The following is a 15,917-nucleotide window of genomic DNA, read 5'->3' as shown; positions in this document are numbered from 1 at the left end:
CAGGAAACCCTACACCACTTCAGACAAATGGTTATCCAACATCTTCTTTAAAACGTCCAGGGTTGGAGCATTTACAACTTCCCGAGGCAAGTTGTTCCTCTGATTAATTGTTCTCACTGTCAGGATGTTGCTCCTTAGTTCTAAGTTGCTTATGTCACCAAAAAAAACCCAAAACCCCACATGAGGAAGTATTCCTTCAGATATTATAAACAAATATGGGAGGTATTTATAAACATTAATTTGAAACGGGAAGTAAGTCCTGTGAACCAGTTTAAAAGAGAAGAATCTTGGGTCATCGACAGCCAGAGGGATTCCACTTGAAAATAATGTCTGTTCATTGAAGCAAATTCATTTTAGGGTTTCCAGCAGCAGAAGATAGGCGGAACTCGCCGAAATAACAGAGCTGGAAGGGACCTCAGAGGTCTTCTAGTCCAACCCCCTCCTCAAGCAGGAGACCCTATACCTGTGATGGCGAACCTATGGCATGCGTGCCCAAAGTGGCACATGGAGCCATGTCGCCTGGCATGTGTGGCGTTGCCCGTTCCTATTCCAGGTTTCTGGCGTGCATGCGTAGGCATGACACTCAGCTGCCCTTTTTGTGTGTGGCAGTGCTGAAAACTGGAAGAGCTGGTCTGTTTTCCTGCGTGAGCGTGAGCGCCAGCCAGCTGATCGTCGCGCGCGCATGCATGCCAGGAACCCGGAAGAGTAGCTGGCTGGTGCACATGCACATGCCGGAAACCGGAAGTTCATTTTCGGGGTCGCGCACGTGCCCTGGGAGCTCCTCTTCCGGGTTGCGGTGCAGGCGAGTGTGCGCAAAGCTGAAAAGGTTCGCCATCGCTGCCCTATACCATGTCAGACAAATGGTTGTCCAATCTCTTCTTAAAAACCTCCAGTGATGTCTGAAGAAAGACATTTCAGAAGAATCCTTGGTGAATATTGGAAGATGGAACGTTGTTTTGGTACTGTTTGATGAAGGTTGGATATTAAAAACTATGTACTTTAATGAAGAACAAATACGAACTCAATTGGAAATTTCTGAGATCAGGGAGTCGAGGTTTTAAGGAGTGACTATGGATTATGATTTGTGTTATATTTTAATTTTTGATTGTTAGTTTTATACCCTGTATTCGGTTCTGGGAAGTCCTGGGGGGTGGGGGGGGAGGGGAAGGGAAGGGGGGATGAGGGTAGAAAATGGATTGATGGTTAATGTACAGAGATGATTGAAGATGTATAATCAATGTAAGATCGGAGCTGCCTGGCTATCATTTCAGAATGATGGGAAGGAAGGAAGTAGAAGAGAGAAGGAGGTAGGAAAGAGAAGAGGAGGAAGAGGAAAGGAAGGAAGAGGGATAGAAGAGGGAGAAGAAAGGAGTAGGGAGGAAGGAGGAGAGGAGGTAGATAAGAGAAGGGGAGGATGGTCGTGGAAAGTAGAAGAAGGTAGAGAAGGGAAGAGAGTAGGAAGGGGGTGGTGACCGGGCAGGTCCGATTAATTGTATATGATGGTACATTAAATATGTTATTGGATATGAATGTTAAAATAAAACTTTTTATATATATATAAAAAAACCTCCAGCTCTAATACAGCTATATGCTATGTTTTACTGCAAAATCATGTTTCAGTCTCAAAACAACCTAACATTCTGAAACCAAGCAAATGAAATCAATATAATTTGATTTGGGGCCTCAGATGTGCAAAGAAACCTATAGAGTTTCTTCCAGGATGATGGTCTAATCAAAAAACAAATGTTAATTTAAAAAAAAATGACTTGATTCAGAATCAAACAGAATCAGAAGAGTGAAGTCCATAAACTCATAAGGAATAAATTTTCAGATTTTCTCATTTCTGCAAAATCAACGATATGCCTTATATTCTGCAAGTATAAGGTAAAGGTAAAGGTTTCCCTCACACATATGTGCTAGTTGTTCCCGACTCTAGGGGGCGGTGCTCATCTCCGTTTCAAAGCCGAAGAGCCGGTGCTGTCCGAAGACGTTTATTTTCTCGACAAAGAAAAAGGGGTAGGAAACCCTTAATAGAAACTACATTAATCAATTTTAGGTGTTCCTGGGGTTTTTTTGTGTTTTGTTTTGTTTTTTGCCAGATGTAGCCCAATGAGAAATTTTTGCCTGGCCTGCTGTATCCAATGAAGCAACTGCTGGATTCAAAGACCTCCAAATTACGACAGTGATGAAGCTATACATACCGTCCTAACCTCCAGCCATCTGTTGGCAGCAGAAAGGAACAAATACGCGATATTGTTGGTGTCCGTCAGTTCCAGCATCCGTTGTTTAAACCGGGGCTCGTGCCTGCAAAGGGGAAAACCATCCTGACGTTATAAGTGACTCAATCGTCTACAATAGGGCAGAAAGGATGGCAGAATGCCAGGTTGCGGAGCAGCTGCCGAGCTACTGAAAAACTAAATTTGAGCAAACGTGTGTCTGAGAAGTTGCCAAGAAGAGTTTTTAGGAAGCAAGCAGTGAGGCTGTACAATGTTGTTGTTTTTTTCTTATATCTCCCTGTTTGTTATCCTCTACTGCTTCTTCTCATCCTCCTTAATTCAATTTCCAATCAGATCAAAGATAACAGAATAACAGAGTTGGAAGGGACCTTGGAAGTTTTCTAGTCCAGGGTTCTGCAAACGTGGCTCTTTTAAGACTTGTGGACTTCAATTCCCAGAGTTGAACTCCCAGATCTCTGGGAGTTGAAGTCCACAAGTCTTAAAAGAGCCAAGTTTGCAGAACCCTGTTCTAGTCCCACACCCTTCTAAAGCAGAAGACTCTATATCCGTAATGGCGAACCTATGGCACGCAGAGCCCTCTCTGTGAGCATGCGCACCGTCACCAGCTGCTGTTCTGGTTTCCAGCCAGCTGTTTTTTGTGGCCACTGGAGCGCCAGAAAACAGCCTGAAAATGGCCAGAAAATGGCCAAAAAACAGGCCGTATTCCAGCCATTTTTGGTCCAAAAAATGGCCTGAAAATGGCCCGAAAAACAGCCTGAAACGGCCAAAAAACAGGCACGCACATACCGCCCAGCTGGTCTTTGAGATTCTGGCGCTCCGGCGTGCAGATGTACACACATACACACACATTCTGGTTTGGGCACTCGGTGCCAAAGAGATTCGCCATCACTGCCCTACACCATTTCAGTCAAGTGATTGTCTGATCTCTTCTTAAAAACTTCCAGTGTTGGAGCATTCACAACTTCTGGAGGCAAGTTGTTCCACTGATTAATTCTTCTCACTGTCAGGAAATGTCTCCTTAGTTCTAGGTTGGTTCTCTCCTTGATTAGTTTCCACCCATTGCTTCTTGCCCTACTTGATCTTCAGTTGCTTTGGAAAGATGTTGATTCAGAGGATCAGTGGGACTGGCTCCTTAGAAACAGAATTTCTCAGATAAATTCGCCCAGAATTAGTGAAAGGGATCGAATCTCACAGCAGGGTTCAGACTCTTTGCTTCCCAGATATGACTGGACTCCACTCCTGTTGACATTAGCCAGCATGTTGCTGTTGTTAGTTGCGAAGTCATGTCTGACCCATCACGACCCCATGGACAACGTTCCTCTAGGCCTTCCTGTCCTCTACCATCCTCTGGAGTCCATTCAAGCTCACGCCGACTGCTTCAGTGACTCCATCCAACCACCTCATTCTCTGCCGTCCCCTTCTTCTTTTGCCCTCCATCTTTCCCAGCATTAGGCTCTTCAGTGAGTCCTTCCTTCTCATTAGATGGCCAAAGTATTTGAGTTTCCTCTTCAGGATCTGTCCTTCTAAAGAGCAGTCAGGGTTGATCTCCTCCAGGCAGTGGTGAGATCTAAATTTCTTTCCTACCGGTTCTGTGGGCGTGGCTTGGTGGGCGTGGCTTGGTGGGGTCATGTGACTGGGTGGACGTGGCTATGTAACCATGTGACTGGGGGATCAAAAGACAGAAGCTCAGAAGCCAGAGCAGGGTTGGACTAGATGACCTCCAGGTCCCTTCCAGCCCTGGATTATCCTCTGAAACTGCGTCTAGTGCCAGGTTTGCAGTCCTTCCTTCTTCTCCTTTTTCCTTCCTTCCTTCCTTCCTTCCTTCCTTCCTTCCTTCCTTCCTTCCCTCCCTCCCTCCCTCCTTCCCTTTCTTTCTTTCTTTCTCTCTCTCTCTCTCTCTCAAAAATGAACCACCACCCCATTTTTTGCCTAGCAGGCTTCAGCTGTGATTGTCAGAATATTTTTTTAACCTTTGAAGAGATTGTAAAAAAATGCTTTTAAAAGTAAAAAAAAAGCCTTTGATGATCATGCGGCTCAGCTATGATAGTCAGAGCCTTTTTTTACCTATTAAAAGCATTTTTACAACCTAGTCAGCTAAAAGTTTAAAAAAAGGCTCAGACGACTGCATGGCTCAGCTGGGCATGGGGGGGGGCAGGGATTTTTCCTACCGGTTCTCGGAACCACCTGCCGCCATCGCTACCAGATCGGCTGATCTGGTCTGAACTGGGAGCATTTTACCCCTGCCTCTAGGACAGACTGGTTTGTTCGCCTTGCAGTCCAAGGGACTCGCAGGAGTCTTCTCCAGCACCATAGTTCAAAGGCCTCAATTCTTCAGCGCTCAGCCAGCAAGACCAGTGGTCAAAGATGATTAAACATACTGTTACCCAGCAGTATCTGAAAGATTGGATTACTCCCAGCCCTGCTCTAGAAAGATATTATTTTGTATCTGATTGTCTACCTGACCCTTATAGTGTATTAATAATGGCGTTGAAAGTATTGATTCTTCAGTATCTTATGACCTACGGACCACAAGGGGGCAGTAAGGTGTAGACAGAGAATACTTTGATCCCCTCTATCACTCTGCCTGGTTTTTGCCTAGGACAGGGGTCAGCAACCCACAGCTCTGGAGCCGCATGTGGCTCTTTCGCCCCTCTGCTGTAGCTCCCTGTTGCTCAAAATATGTGTCACAGCCACCAACGTGCGACACTCGCCGGCACGTGATTACTTGAGCTTTTCAACCCCCGGTAGTCCAACCATGGATAAATCCAAGAAAAGAAAAGTTTCTGAAGAAAACAGAACGTTAAATTCAACTACATATGCTAGTTTAACCTTTACTGGTTGACGTTCCACATGATTGGGATTACCAGAACATATTTAAACTCTAACAAATACAGTACAACATTCCAATACAGGGTCATGAAAGTTTACACTTGATGGATCCCATCAATGATCTCATGCACTGACCTAGGCATGTCCTCATTAAAAAAAAAGAAATGTCTCAAATCTCACAACTTCATCAAGCATCTCATGACCTGCTTGCATGACATTCTGAAGGGTTGCAATGAGTTTGGGAAAAATGTTGCATCTTCATGTGAACTCTTGCAAGATATCAGGGTTTTCCCATGTGATTTCACAATACGCTACTCTTCTAATTTTCGCAAAGGAAAACCCGAACCTTATTTATCTCATACAATTTTAAATCATTTTTCATTTTTAAATTAAAAAAAATAATTCGATAGGGTTGCTAATTCTTGGTTCAGTCCGTCATTGTCATTGCTTGTGCCCACGGGTGAAATTCAGCAGGAGAATCGGTAGCGGAAATACCACCTCTGGCTGGCCCCAGAGTGGGGTAGGAAGGTGTTCTGTCCCCCCTCTCACTTCACGGAGAAACGCGAGTTTCACAGTCCTTTTATTGACACAGACCTGATTCTTCTGTAGGAAGCACAAGACTTGGCAACGACTGTGCAGAGGCCTGCCAAGTTCTGAAATCTTTATCTCGGACAGAGATAAAAGCACTTGTGTCCAAGTCCCATTGCGAAGCTTACAGGAAAGAAAGACCTTTAACTCCCGAATGACTGAGTTGCAACACATGCTGAGTAGTTTTTTGTCCGTCACAAAGCCCAATGGCAGCTCCACCCGCTTTTATCCCCTGTGGGGTGTGGCTCCGTGACTCAGCACTCTCTGAGCCTGCCACACCTCTTCCTCTGCTGCGCACACTTATCTCTTCGTCGCTGCCTCGGGTCGATCCAGGATTGATCCTCAGCAGCTGGAGCTTGGGGCATTGCCAGGGAGGAGGAGGAGGTCCGGGAGAGGGAGGCCTTGTCAGTTCCTCCTCCTCCTGGCCTGCAGCTGGAACCTGGGGCAGAGCCAGAGAGGAGGGTCCTGGAGAGGGAGGCCTTGTCGGCTCCTCCCCCTCACTCTCAGAGTCATTCTGCTCCATGATGACAGCCTCGGGGGCTGGAGCCACAACAGAATGGGTATTTTGCAATATCCTTCCCCTGGAGTGGGATAGGAATGGAGATTTTGCAGAATCCTTCCCCTGCCATGTCCACCAAGCTACATCACACCCACCAAGCCATGCCCACAGAACCTGTAGTAAAAAAATTTGAATTTCACCACTGCTTGTGCCCTAACATTAGAGAATAGGGAAAGAACTCCATCTGGCATAATTCCTCATCTACAAACATATGCTGGGAATTGTCCTTCTGCCTAACCTATCATGTTGTCCTTCTGCCTAGCATATCATGTGGATTTGCATAACACATTTAACCTGGTTACTGAATCAGCCCATTTCCTGGATTTGCAGAATACTTTGATCACCAAGCAAATAATAGAGTCAATTTGCATGATACACTAAACAAGAAAATACAGATCAAGGTTAACCAAAATTAGCCAACAGTGGGGTCCTTTGTGCTGTCTCAGCTTGGTTGTTTTTTTGCAGATGTTTCCTTACCCAAATAGGTAACATCACTGATGATGTTACCTGGTTTGGTAATGAAATGTATGCAAGAAAACAACCAAGCTTGGAGAGCACCAAGAACTTTAGCATGTTGTGTGAATCAGCCACAAGGTCTAGCTGATTTGGCTAAGTGTGTTGCTGTTGTGGTCCGACAGCAGCCTGTGGAGCTGGCAATGGAGTCAGACAGCGTTAAGGCTGAGGAAGAACATGGGCCAGTCCTGGAGGCTCAGGAAGGCCTGGATGAGGGTTCTGTGTCAGAGGCAGAGGTGGGGCCAGGGCCATCGAGGAGTGAGGACTCCAGAGCTTCCAGAGGGTGACAGTAGTGCTGACAGGAGGAGCCTGTTCCTAATGCATGCATGAGAAGAGCTGCCAGAAGGCAAGAACAGTTCAAGCAAAGAGGACGACTCAGGAGTAGGGCCAAGAGATGATTCGCCCCTCCCATAAGGCTTAAAAGACCAGCAACGGCTCTTGGGCTCTTTGCCGGAAAACAACGTTGATAGTTTTGTCTTGTTGCATTTGTTTTGTATCGGTGTCTTCTGAACGTTTGCCAAGAAAGGCCTTTGGCAATTTGCCTAATTGGACCAAGGTTGGTGATGGGACTGAGGAACTTGTGTTGGGAGGAATTTGCTTTAATTTAGTTGGACTGCACTGAGAATGAATTAATTCTCAGCTGCTCTAATAAAGTTTGTTTGTTTTTACACTGACTGAGTTTCCTACTACCTACTTGGGCCTGGGTCACAACAAGAGCAGTGATAGTGAACCTTTTAGATGACGAGTGCTCAAACTGCATGTGGATTCCCAAATCTACTTGGGCCTGGGTCATAATAGTTGCATGAAGATAGCCACTGTCTATTTCAGGGGTAGTCAACCTTTTTATACCTACCGCCACTTTTGCATCTCTGTTAGTAGTAAAATTTTCTAACCGCCCACTGGTTCCACAGTAATGCGCTGTGTATCGTCGTCTGCGCATGCCTCTTGCACATCATGGATTAGGTTTGGGGGTGGGGCGCGCTGGCTACCAGCTCTGCTTGTCTGTTACCGCTGGGTGGTGTGGGGGGAGATGCGCGAGCTATTCTGGGACGAGGCACTTTTGTTTTTGGTCGCACTATAGCGCCATTTAGTTTTACTTAGGTAACGTGAACTAAACTTATGCACGGGTGATACAAATAGTATATTTTCAGAAATTTAAGTTTTATGAAAACCTAATGAAAATGTTTTTAAATAATGCTATGAAAATTTTTTAAAAAGTCAAAAAAAAAGAGGAAAGACAAAACCCCTACCGCCCACCATGAAAGCTGGAATGCCCACTAGTGGGTGGTAGGGACCAGGTTGACCACCACTGGTCTAGTTGAAACTGATTATTCACATTCTGCTTAATTCTAAATTGAGCCACGGTTGACTTCTGATGATTTCATGCACATGGCCACAAGGTGTTCTTGTCAACTGCATGGTTGTTTGTCTCCCATGATGTTTTTTTTTCAACTTTGTTGTCTCTCTTACAGACTTGGAATTTCTTCACGGTCTCCCACTTGAGTATTAATTCAACCTTTTGAGATGGTCAAGATCAACTACTAGATCCTTCTGTCTAATGGTGCTTTCCAAGGTCATCCCTTCCCAAATCGGTATCCTTTAAATGTCTTAGATTTAAATTCTCAGAGATTTTCTGGAGTTGTTCTACCACAACTGGATGACCCCAGGCTGGGAAAGGAGATAGAAGCCCAGCTGAGTAGGGAGGGTATTTTCATCTATAATTGTTCAAATGATCAGACAACACTTGTCTTGTTCTCCATCTGGATGAATTTTCGTTCAGCTTTGCAAATCCACCAGACTTCCCTCCCATCCCACCCAAGAACAAAAACAATTGTACTGACTTTCAAACTCATTTGGGTAGATTTGGAAGACACCAAATTTGAGCAGCCTAGTGCCTCTAACTGGTTGATAAGACCAGATTAATAGGTTTATATTACACATTAGGCTTAACACTGAATCCAGGTTAATTCCAAATAACCTTGAATGCCCAAACAGGCAGACTCTGTTATAGTTTCTTGTGATGGCCTGATCCAACCTATATATACAAGCCAAAAACTAGATTCCAACAAAATACAGAAGCCAGGAAATCTACTTCCATTTTTGTATTGTCTAAGATGTTGTACGGAACTCAGCATGTTTGTCACCAGAGGACACCGATGTGCAAAGAACTGCGTATGCAACAGGTTGTAGCATAAATATCCCTTCCTACACACCATGAAAAACCAGAATGCGTTATTCCAATAACATGATAATAACTACAGTCTCTCTCTGGCCTTTCTAGCAGCTGCACGTTTCTCCCTTCCTTTCTACCCTTCCTCTCCTTCAATGGAAACTCTGACACGCACACTCTGCATCATTTCATCCCCATCGGGTTCTTCTGCTTATTATTACTACATAATAATCCTGTCCAAATGATAACTACAAAGGTCACCTTCAAAGAGGCCTGAGCTGTTCGGAGGTTGCCTTGTGATGGGAATGGATACCTTCTGGATGTGTTACTTAATGAACTCAAAACAAAGGGAAATAATTACCAGTTTTCATGCAGTAAAGCTTTTTGTTGTTGTTAGTTGCGAAGTCGTGTCCGACCCATCAAGACCCCATGGACAACATTCCTCCAGGCCATCCTGTCCTCTACCATGCTCTGGAGTCCATGTAAACTCATGCCTACTGCTTCAGTGACTCCATCCAGCCATTTCGTTCTCTGTCGTCCCCTTCTTCTTTTGCCCTCAATCTTTCCCAGCATTAGGCTCTTCTCCAGTGAGTCCTTCTTTCTCATTAGGTGGCCAAAGTATTTCAGTTTCATCTTCAGGATCTGGCCTTCTAAAGAGCAGTCAGGGTTGATCTCCTCTAGAACTGACTTGTTTGTTCGCCTTGCAGTCCAAGGGACTCGCAGGAGTCTTCTCCAGCACCAGAGTTCAAAGGCCTCAATTCTTTGGCGCTCAGCCTTTCTTATGGTCCAACCTTCACAGCCATACATTGCAACTGGGAAAACCATAGCCTTGACTATATGCACTTTTGTTGGCAGGGTGATGTCTCTGCTTTTTAGTACGCTGTCTAGATTTGCCATAGCTTTCCTCCCCAGGAGCAAGCGTCTTTTAATTTCTTGGCTGCAGTCCCCATCTGCAGTGATTTTGGAGCCCAGGAAAATAAAATCTGTCACTACCTCCATTTCTTCACCATCTATCTGCCAGGAATTGAAAGGGACGGATGCCATGATTTTAGTTTTCTTAATGTTCTAATAAAACCCTGAATAGAAAGAACGTTGGCTTAATTGCTGCAAAGTTGAGGAGAGGGGAATGAAACTAACAGAATAACAAGAGTTGGAAGAGACCTTGGAGGTCTTCTAGTCCAACCCCCTGCTCAGGCAGGAAAACCTAATACCATTTCAGACAAATGGTTGTCCAATCTCTTCTTAAAAGCCTCCAGTGTTGGAGAATTCGCAACTTCTGGAGACAAGATGTCCCACTGATTAATTGTTCTAACTGTCAGGAAATGTCTCCTTAGTTCTAGATTGGTTGTCTCCTTGATTATTTTCCATCCATTGGTTCTTCTCCTGCCTTCAGGTGCTTTGGAGAATAGGTTGACCCCTTTTCTTTGTAGGGAGCCCCTTAGATAACACTGTTATGGTATCTAGTCCGTATTTTCATTAAACGAGACATTTTGGTTCACTTCTGTTCTAGCTTTTGTTCTTTCTCCTCTTTAAATGGACTACAGGTTTTTGTTGTGACTGTTGTCCTCAACGTTACAGGAGCAAATGAAGGTCATTCCATGTACAACTTATCTGACCAAAGATCTTTTCCCATTGCTCAGTTGAAGTGCTTTTCACTGACGTTAAACTGGCAGTCAGCTACATTGATTTGATGCCTCCATTGCTGGATCCCCATCTTGACTTAATTGTCTCTGCTCCCAGTTAGTGCATAACAATCCCTCCAGAAGAATGAGTGACAAAACAGATTTGATCCAATCTGGGTCGGTCGTCAGAACCAGAGGTTTAGACTTCTGAGCTTTCTGACTCATGCTGGAGTCCAACCTCAGAGAACTTCTCTCTCACCAGAATGTGGTGACGGAGAAGTTCAGTGACCGACCCAGATTGGATCCTGAAGCATTATCCTGGGACAGATGTCGTGTCCCACTCCCCCTCTGACGACCGGGTCTAGGAAGTCCGTATCAAGCATGGCAACGAAGCCTCTGCAGCTTTGCCAAATTCCTCCGAGGTTTCTCAGGGCAGGCAGGAGTCCAAGTTGTGACTTCAGCAAACTAGATGAGACTTTGCTTGACTCAAAGTTGGAATGCCAAAAGCAGGTCCTTTATATAGGCTGTGGGGTGTGGCTCCATGACTCAGCATTTATCCAGGCCTGCCCCTCCCTTCCTTCTGCTGGCGTCGCCTCTCAGATCTCCGGAAGCGAGGATCCTCCCACTTTGAATTGTCTTCTGCTGTTTGAGAAAGGGAGGGGTCAGAAGGAGTAGGCCCGAGTAATTCCAATCCATGGCTGACTTCCTCTGATGGCTGAGTCAAAGGAACACACGCCGTATGAGTGAGGTTTGTTTGTTCATTCCTGACATCTGGTCCGGGCATGGGACCAGGGTCGGGGGCTGGAGGCATGACAGGCTGTTCATCTTCATTATCAGACTCGGAGTCTGATAGCAGGCCCAGGTGTAGACAGGAGGGGCCCGGCTAAGGAGAGGAGGGAGGACAAGACACAACAACAGGTGTATTTGCCTTCAAAACAGATTTGACACACCTTTTTGAGTCTGCCTTGATGTGTTGTCGGAATGAGGGTGGGGCTCAGGAATTCTGGGAATCAAAGTCCACAGGTCGTAAAGGGGCCATCGTTCCCGATTTCTGCTCTACAAGATCACCACTAGAGCTAAGGATGTCTTAAGGCTATCTCACTCAAGGTCTCCAAATGAGAGAAGGACAATTTCATGAGGATGTGCCGAAAACAAGAATGATGTATTTTGCTGAGGGGATAGGTGGAAGGAGAAAATGGCTCTGACAACTAACAAAATGGCTTCTTAATTTGCAAACCTGAATGCTCTGATGGTCGTCAGGCCTTCTGCAGTCTCGGAAAAATGGCAAAGAAGAGGCAACTGAGTGCTGTCATCAAGTTCCTGGAGATCCCTGTTACCAAGAGAAAGAAGGAGAGCCAAGAAGAAACCACATGTCAGCATCTAGTAAACAAAGACCCTTGTTTTCTTTATTAAACGACTGAATCACTTGCTCTCCCTAAACAAAAATGTGGCAGTCTTTTATGGTTGTAATGCATGGGCACATTCCCTTGGAAGCAGGGGAGGGCTGCTGGGGGTTTGCAGGGGTTCGGGAGAACCTCTAGCTAAGATTCTGTGCAGTTTGGAGAACCCCCAAATCCAACTCCTGGCTGGCCCCACTCACCCCGCCCTATCCCTCCCAGGAGTCCCACTGCGGCCCGTTTTGGATGCAGGTAAGTGCAGTGTGTGTGCGGAGGCTCGGGGAGGGTGAAAAACAGGCCTACCAGAAATTTGGGAAGGCCAGAAATGGGCCCCAGAGGGCCTCCGAAGCCTGGGGAGGCTGTTTTCACCCTCCCGGAGGCTCGAGGAAAGCCTCCAAAGCCCAGGGAAGGCAAAAATGCCCCCCCGGGCCATGGTGCAGGAGGCCAACTAGGCCACGTCCACCATGGCCACGCCCACCCAGCAACTGGGCAGAGAACACCTTGCTAAAATTTTTGAAGCCCACCCCTGCTTGGAAGTTATACATTGGAAGACACCTATCAAAAAAGAGCTTAAGACAGCAGTTCTCAACCTGTGAGTCGCGACCCCGTTGGGGGTCGAATGACGATTTGCCAGGGGTCGCCTAAGACCATCGGAAATATGGGAAGTATACTTGCGAGTCGAAGAATCGCGCTCCAATGGTTGACTCCACAAGCCAGCTGCAGGCTCTTCAAATCACTAGCCGAATTCGGCTTCAGGCGCGATGAATTAAAAAAGAGAGAAATCTTTGCTCTGATGTCTCCCTCTCAAGCCAGCTGCAATCACTCCCAATCGCTAGCCTAATCTGGCTTCAGGTGCGATAAACTTAATAGGGGAGGAGTCTCCGCTTTAATGCCTCCGTCCTCAAGGCAATCGCAAGCAGTTCAGATCGCTAGCCAATACGGCTTCAGGCGCGATAAATTCAAAACGAAAATAATTTTGCAGTTGGGGTCACCACATCGTGGGGAATTGTATTAAAGGGTTCGCAGCACTATAAAGGTTGAGAACCACTGGCTTAAGACATCAACAGAGAAGGAAGTGACCCATTTTGTTTCAGAAGTTTCTCGTTTTTCTCTTTCTGATACTCATTTATTTTTGTTTTATTTATTTATATCCTGCCTTTATTTTTATTTTTTTAATAAATACTGTAACTCAAGCAGCAAACCTACCTAATACTTCTTCCTTCTCCTATTTTCTCCACAACATCAACCCTGTGAATTGAACTGGGCTGAGAGAAAGTGACTGGCCCAAAGTTGCCAGCTGGCTTTCATGGCTAAGGCGGGACTAGAAATCACAATCTCCTGGTTTTTAACCTAATATCCTTGTCTTTCTTGTCTTTTACTCTCCTTTTCTTCTTCACTTGCTTCCTCACAAATCAAACAAGGATTGAATGCTGCCACCAGAGGTTTTAATTATTTGGACAAAGCCACTTTTTTAAAATTAGCCTTGAACTTGTAGCTTTATGACTGCATAATGCCCATCCTGCCAAAAAAAACTTCCCCAGCTGGCGAGAACAAAGATCAAAATTCTAATGTCATCCATTAATTAAACATTTTCTATCTTTTTTTTAAAAGAGAGAGAGAGAGAGAAGTGAAAAACTTACTTAGATGCAACTCTGAAGTATTTCTGGATGAAATAAAATGCTACTGCCAGAGGCAGGAGAGCAAGTAGGAAGTAGCGGGTGGCGTATGAGATCATCCCGACAGCAGATAGACAGAGTAATGTTGAACGCGAGAGGGATTCCACCGTTGGCGGAATGTGCTGCAACAAACATAAGCAATATGTCTAAGGGGCGTGCATAAGAACACAAATGTGCCTACCGTACCTGTCCTAATATTTCTTCCCCTGCACTGGCTTCTGGTGGTCTTCCGGGTCCAATTCAAGGTGTTAGTTACCACCTTTAAAGCGCTCCATGGCTTAGGACCGGGTTACCTACGGGACCGCCTACTGCCACCAGTAGCCTCCCACCGACCTGTGCGCTCCCACAGAGAGGGCCTCCTCCGGATACCGTCAACTAAACAATGTCGGCTGGCGACCCCCAGGGGAAGGGCCTTCTCTGTGGGGGCGCCTGCCCTCTGGAATGAGCTTCCTCCGGGACTTCGTCAACTCCCCGACTTCCAAACCTTCCGCCGCGAGCTGAAGATGTACCTATTCTTCCATGCATAAACGTAGTTTTTAATTGGGGTTTTTAAATTGGGGTTTTTAAACGGGGTTTTTAATTGTATTCTAATTTTAGGCCATACATTGAATTAGTTTTTTATATTGTTTTTAACTGATGTTATATGTATCTTTGTATTTTATTGGCTGTGAACCTCCCTGAATCCTTCGGGAGAAGGGCGGTATACAAATTTAAATAATAATAATAATAATAATAATAATAATAATAATAATAATAATAATAATAATAATAATAATAATAATAATAATAATAATAATAATAATATATATATGTTTATATTACCTTGTTTCTCCTCATATATATGTTTATATATTATATAATCCTTTATGTAATGCTTGTATATATTGTTATGACAAATAAATAAATAAATAAATAAATAAATAAATAAATAAATAAATAAATAAATAAATAAATAAATAAATAAATAAATGTGATATCAGATCACAGTCTCTGCGGGGAAAAAGCAGGCAGAGCTGGGTGGTGGGGTTAAACATGTCATCAGCTTAGAGTCTTTACGTGGCCACAAATGATCCAAGTCCAGCCTCTCCTTGAATTCCATTGACTTCATCTGGCACCAATTTATTGCTGACCATTAGTTGACCAGATTCTTGTGCACAGGCTTCTGGGATGCAGCTTAACTTATGGTCCTGATGCTTTGCGCCTGATAGTAATCTAACCAAGTAACAGTCAGCACTAAATTGGCGCTAGAAAAAGGTCAGTGGAACCCAAAGAGGGATTGCACTTGGATCATTTGTCGCAGTGTAAAGACTCTAAGCCAGTGTTGTGGTCTGCCAGCAGCCTACAGACCTGGCAGTGGAGTCGGACAGTGAGGAGGCTGGGGAAGACAATGGGCCAGTCCTGGAGTCAGGGGAAGGCCCAGACGAGGGCTCTACAATCAGAGGCAGAGATGGGGCCAGGGCCATCTGGGAGCGATGCGCGGACTCCGGACTCTCCAGAGGCGGACAGCAGAGAGGCAGAGGAATAGTGGAAAAGCGACATCGATTCCATTGCTTCCTGTCAGCGTCTCTTGAACTTTGTGGGGGTTTTGCTGAGTAAAGCCTTTGGCAGGTTGCCAAAGACAACAAAGTGGTAAGGCCGAAGGACTGTTTATAAAGAATTTGTTTTGGACTAAGCTGAGAATGAATTAATTCTCAGCTGTTTTAATAAAATAAGTTTGTTTAGGACTGGATTGAGTTTGGTAATCACTACTTAGGCCTCGGTCACAACAGCCAGGAGCATCAAACTCACATCCTCATGGCAGCATCACGTGACGTATTTGCTAAACGGGCATGGGTGTGGCCAGCATGTGACGCATCCGGGCTGCAAATCGCGAGTTTGACAGCCTTGTTCTAAGCTGATGAGTTGTTTAACTCTGCCTCCCAGCTCTGCCTGGCCTTCTCCTACAGCCACCCAGTTACAGCATTTGTCTGAAAGAAGGTTAATCTGAAATTTAAGAAGAGCTCCCTCAAAAGGAAGAACAGACAGAGGAACAGTTAAAAACGCATTGATAGAATCTGTGTAATGCTCAGCTTCCCTACCATGTAATCTGAATCTTTCTCACATTATGGATCTACGCGGTTTAACACCTGCTTCTCTAGAAGACAAGATGGGAGAGATTGGTGCATCATGTCCTCTAAAATTGCACACCAGGCAGGTTCTCATTGGCTAGAACTCTTGCCACATACAAGCGGCAAACTCCTTTTCTTCTCAATTAAAATTGCAGGAGGATGGATAACATAGACAGGTGGTCCTTGCTTACTGAGGGTAAATGGGACCAGGAATTCTG

The 15,917-nt window shown here is 45.1% G+C and overlaps 1 protein-coding gene across 1 annotated transcript in view; it reads right to left on the bottom strand.

The window, feature by feature from the left end:
• ABCC9 (ATP binding cassette subfamily C member 9) overlaps positions 1–15,917 on the bottom strand; it is a 145,730-nt gene that overhangs the window by 36,713 nt on the left and 93,100 nt on the right. The window contains exons 28-30 of the mRNA XM_058190933.1: positions 13,556–13,713; positions 11,756–11,848; positions 2,202–2,304 (exon numbers count right to left, since the gene is read on the bottom strand). Coding sequence (XP_058046916.1) covers positions 2,202–2,304; positions 11,756–11,848; positions 13,556–13,713 — 354 coding nt within the window. The remainder of the gene's footprint in view (positions 1–2,201; positions 2,305–11,755; positions 11,849–13,555; positions 13,714–15,917) is intronic.

The sequence above is a fragment of the Ahaetulla prasina genome, chromosome 7, assembly GCF_028640845.1.
Source record: "Ahaetulla prasina isolate Xishuangbanna chromosome 7, ASM2864084v1, whole genome shotgun sequence".
In the NCBI taxonomy this organism is placed as follows: Eukaryota; Metazoa; Chordata; class Lepidosauria; order Squamata; family Colubridae; genus Ahaetulla; species Ahaetulla prasina.
The sequence above is the reverse complement of the archived record's forward strand: the minus strand, read 5'-3'. Positions and strand labels throughout refer to the sequence as shown.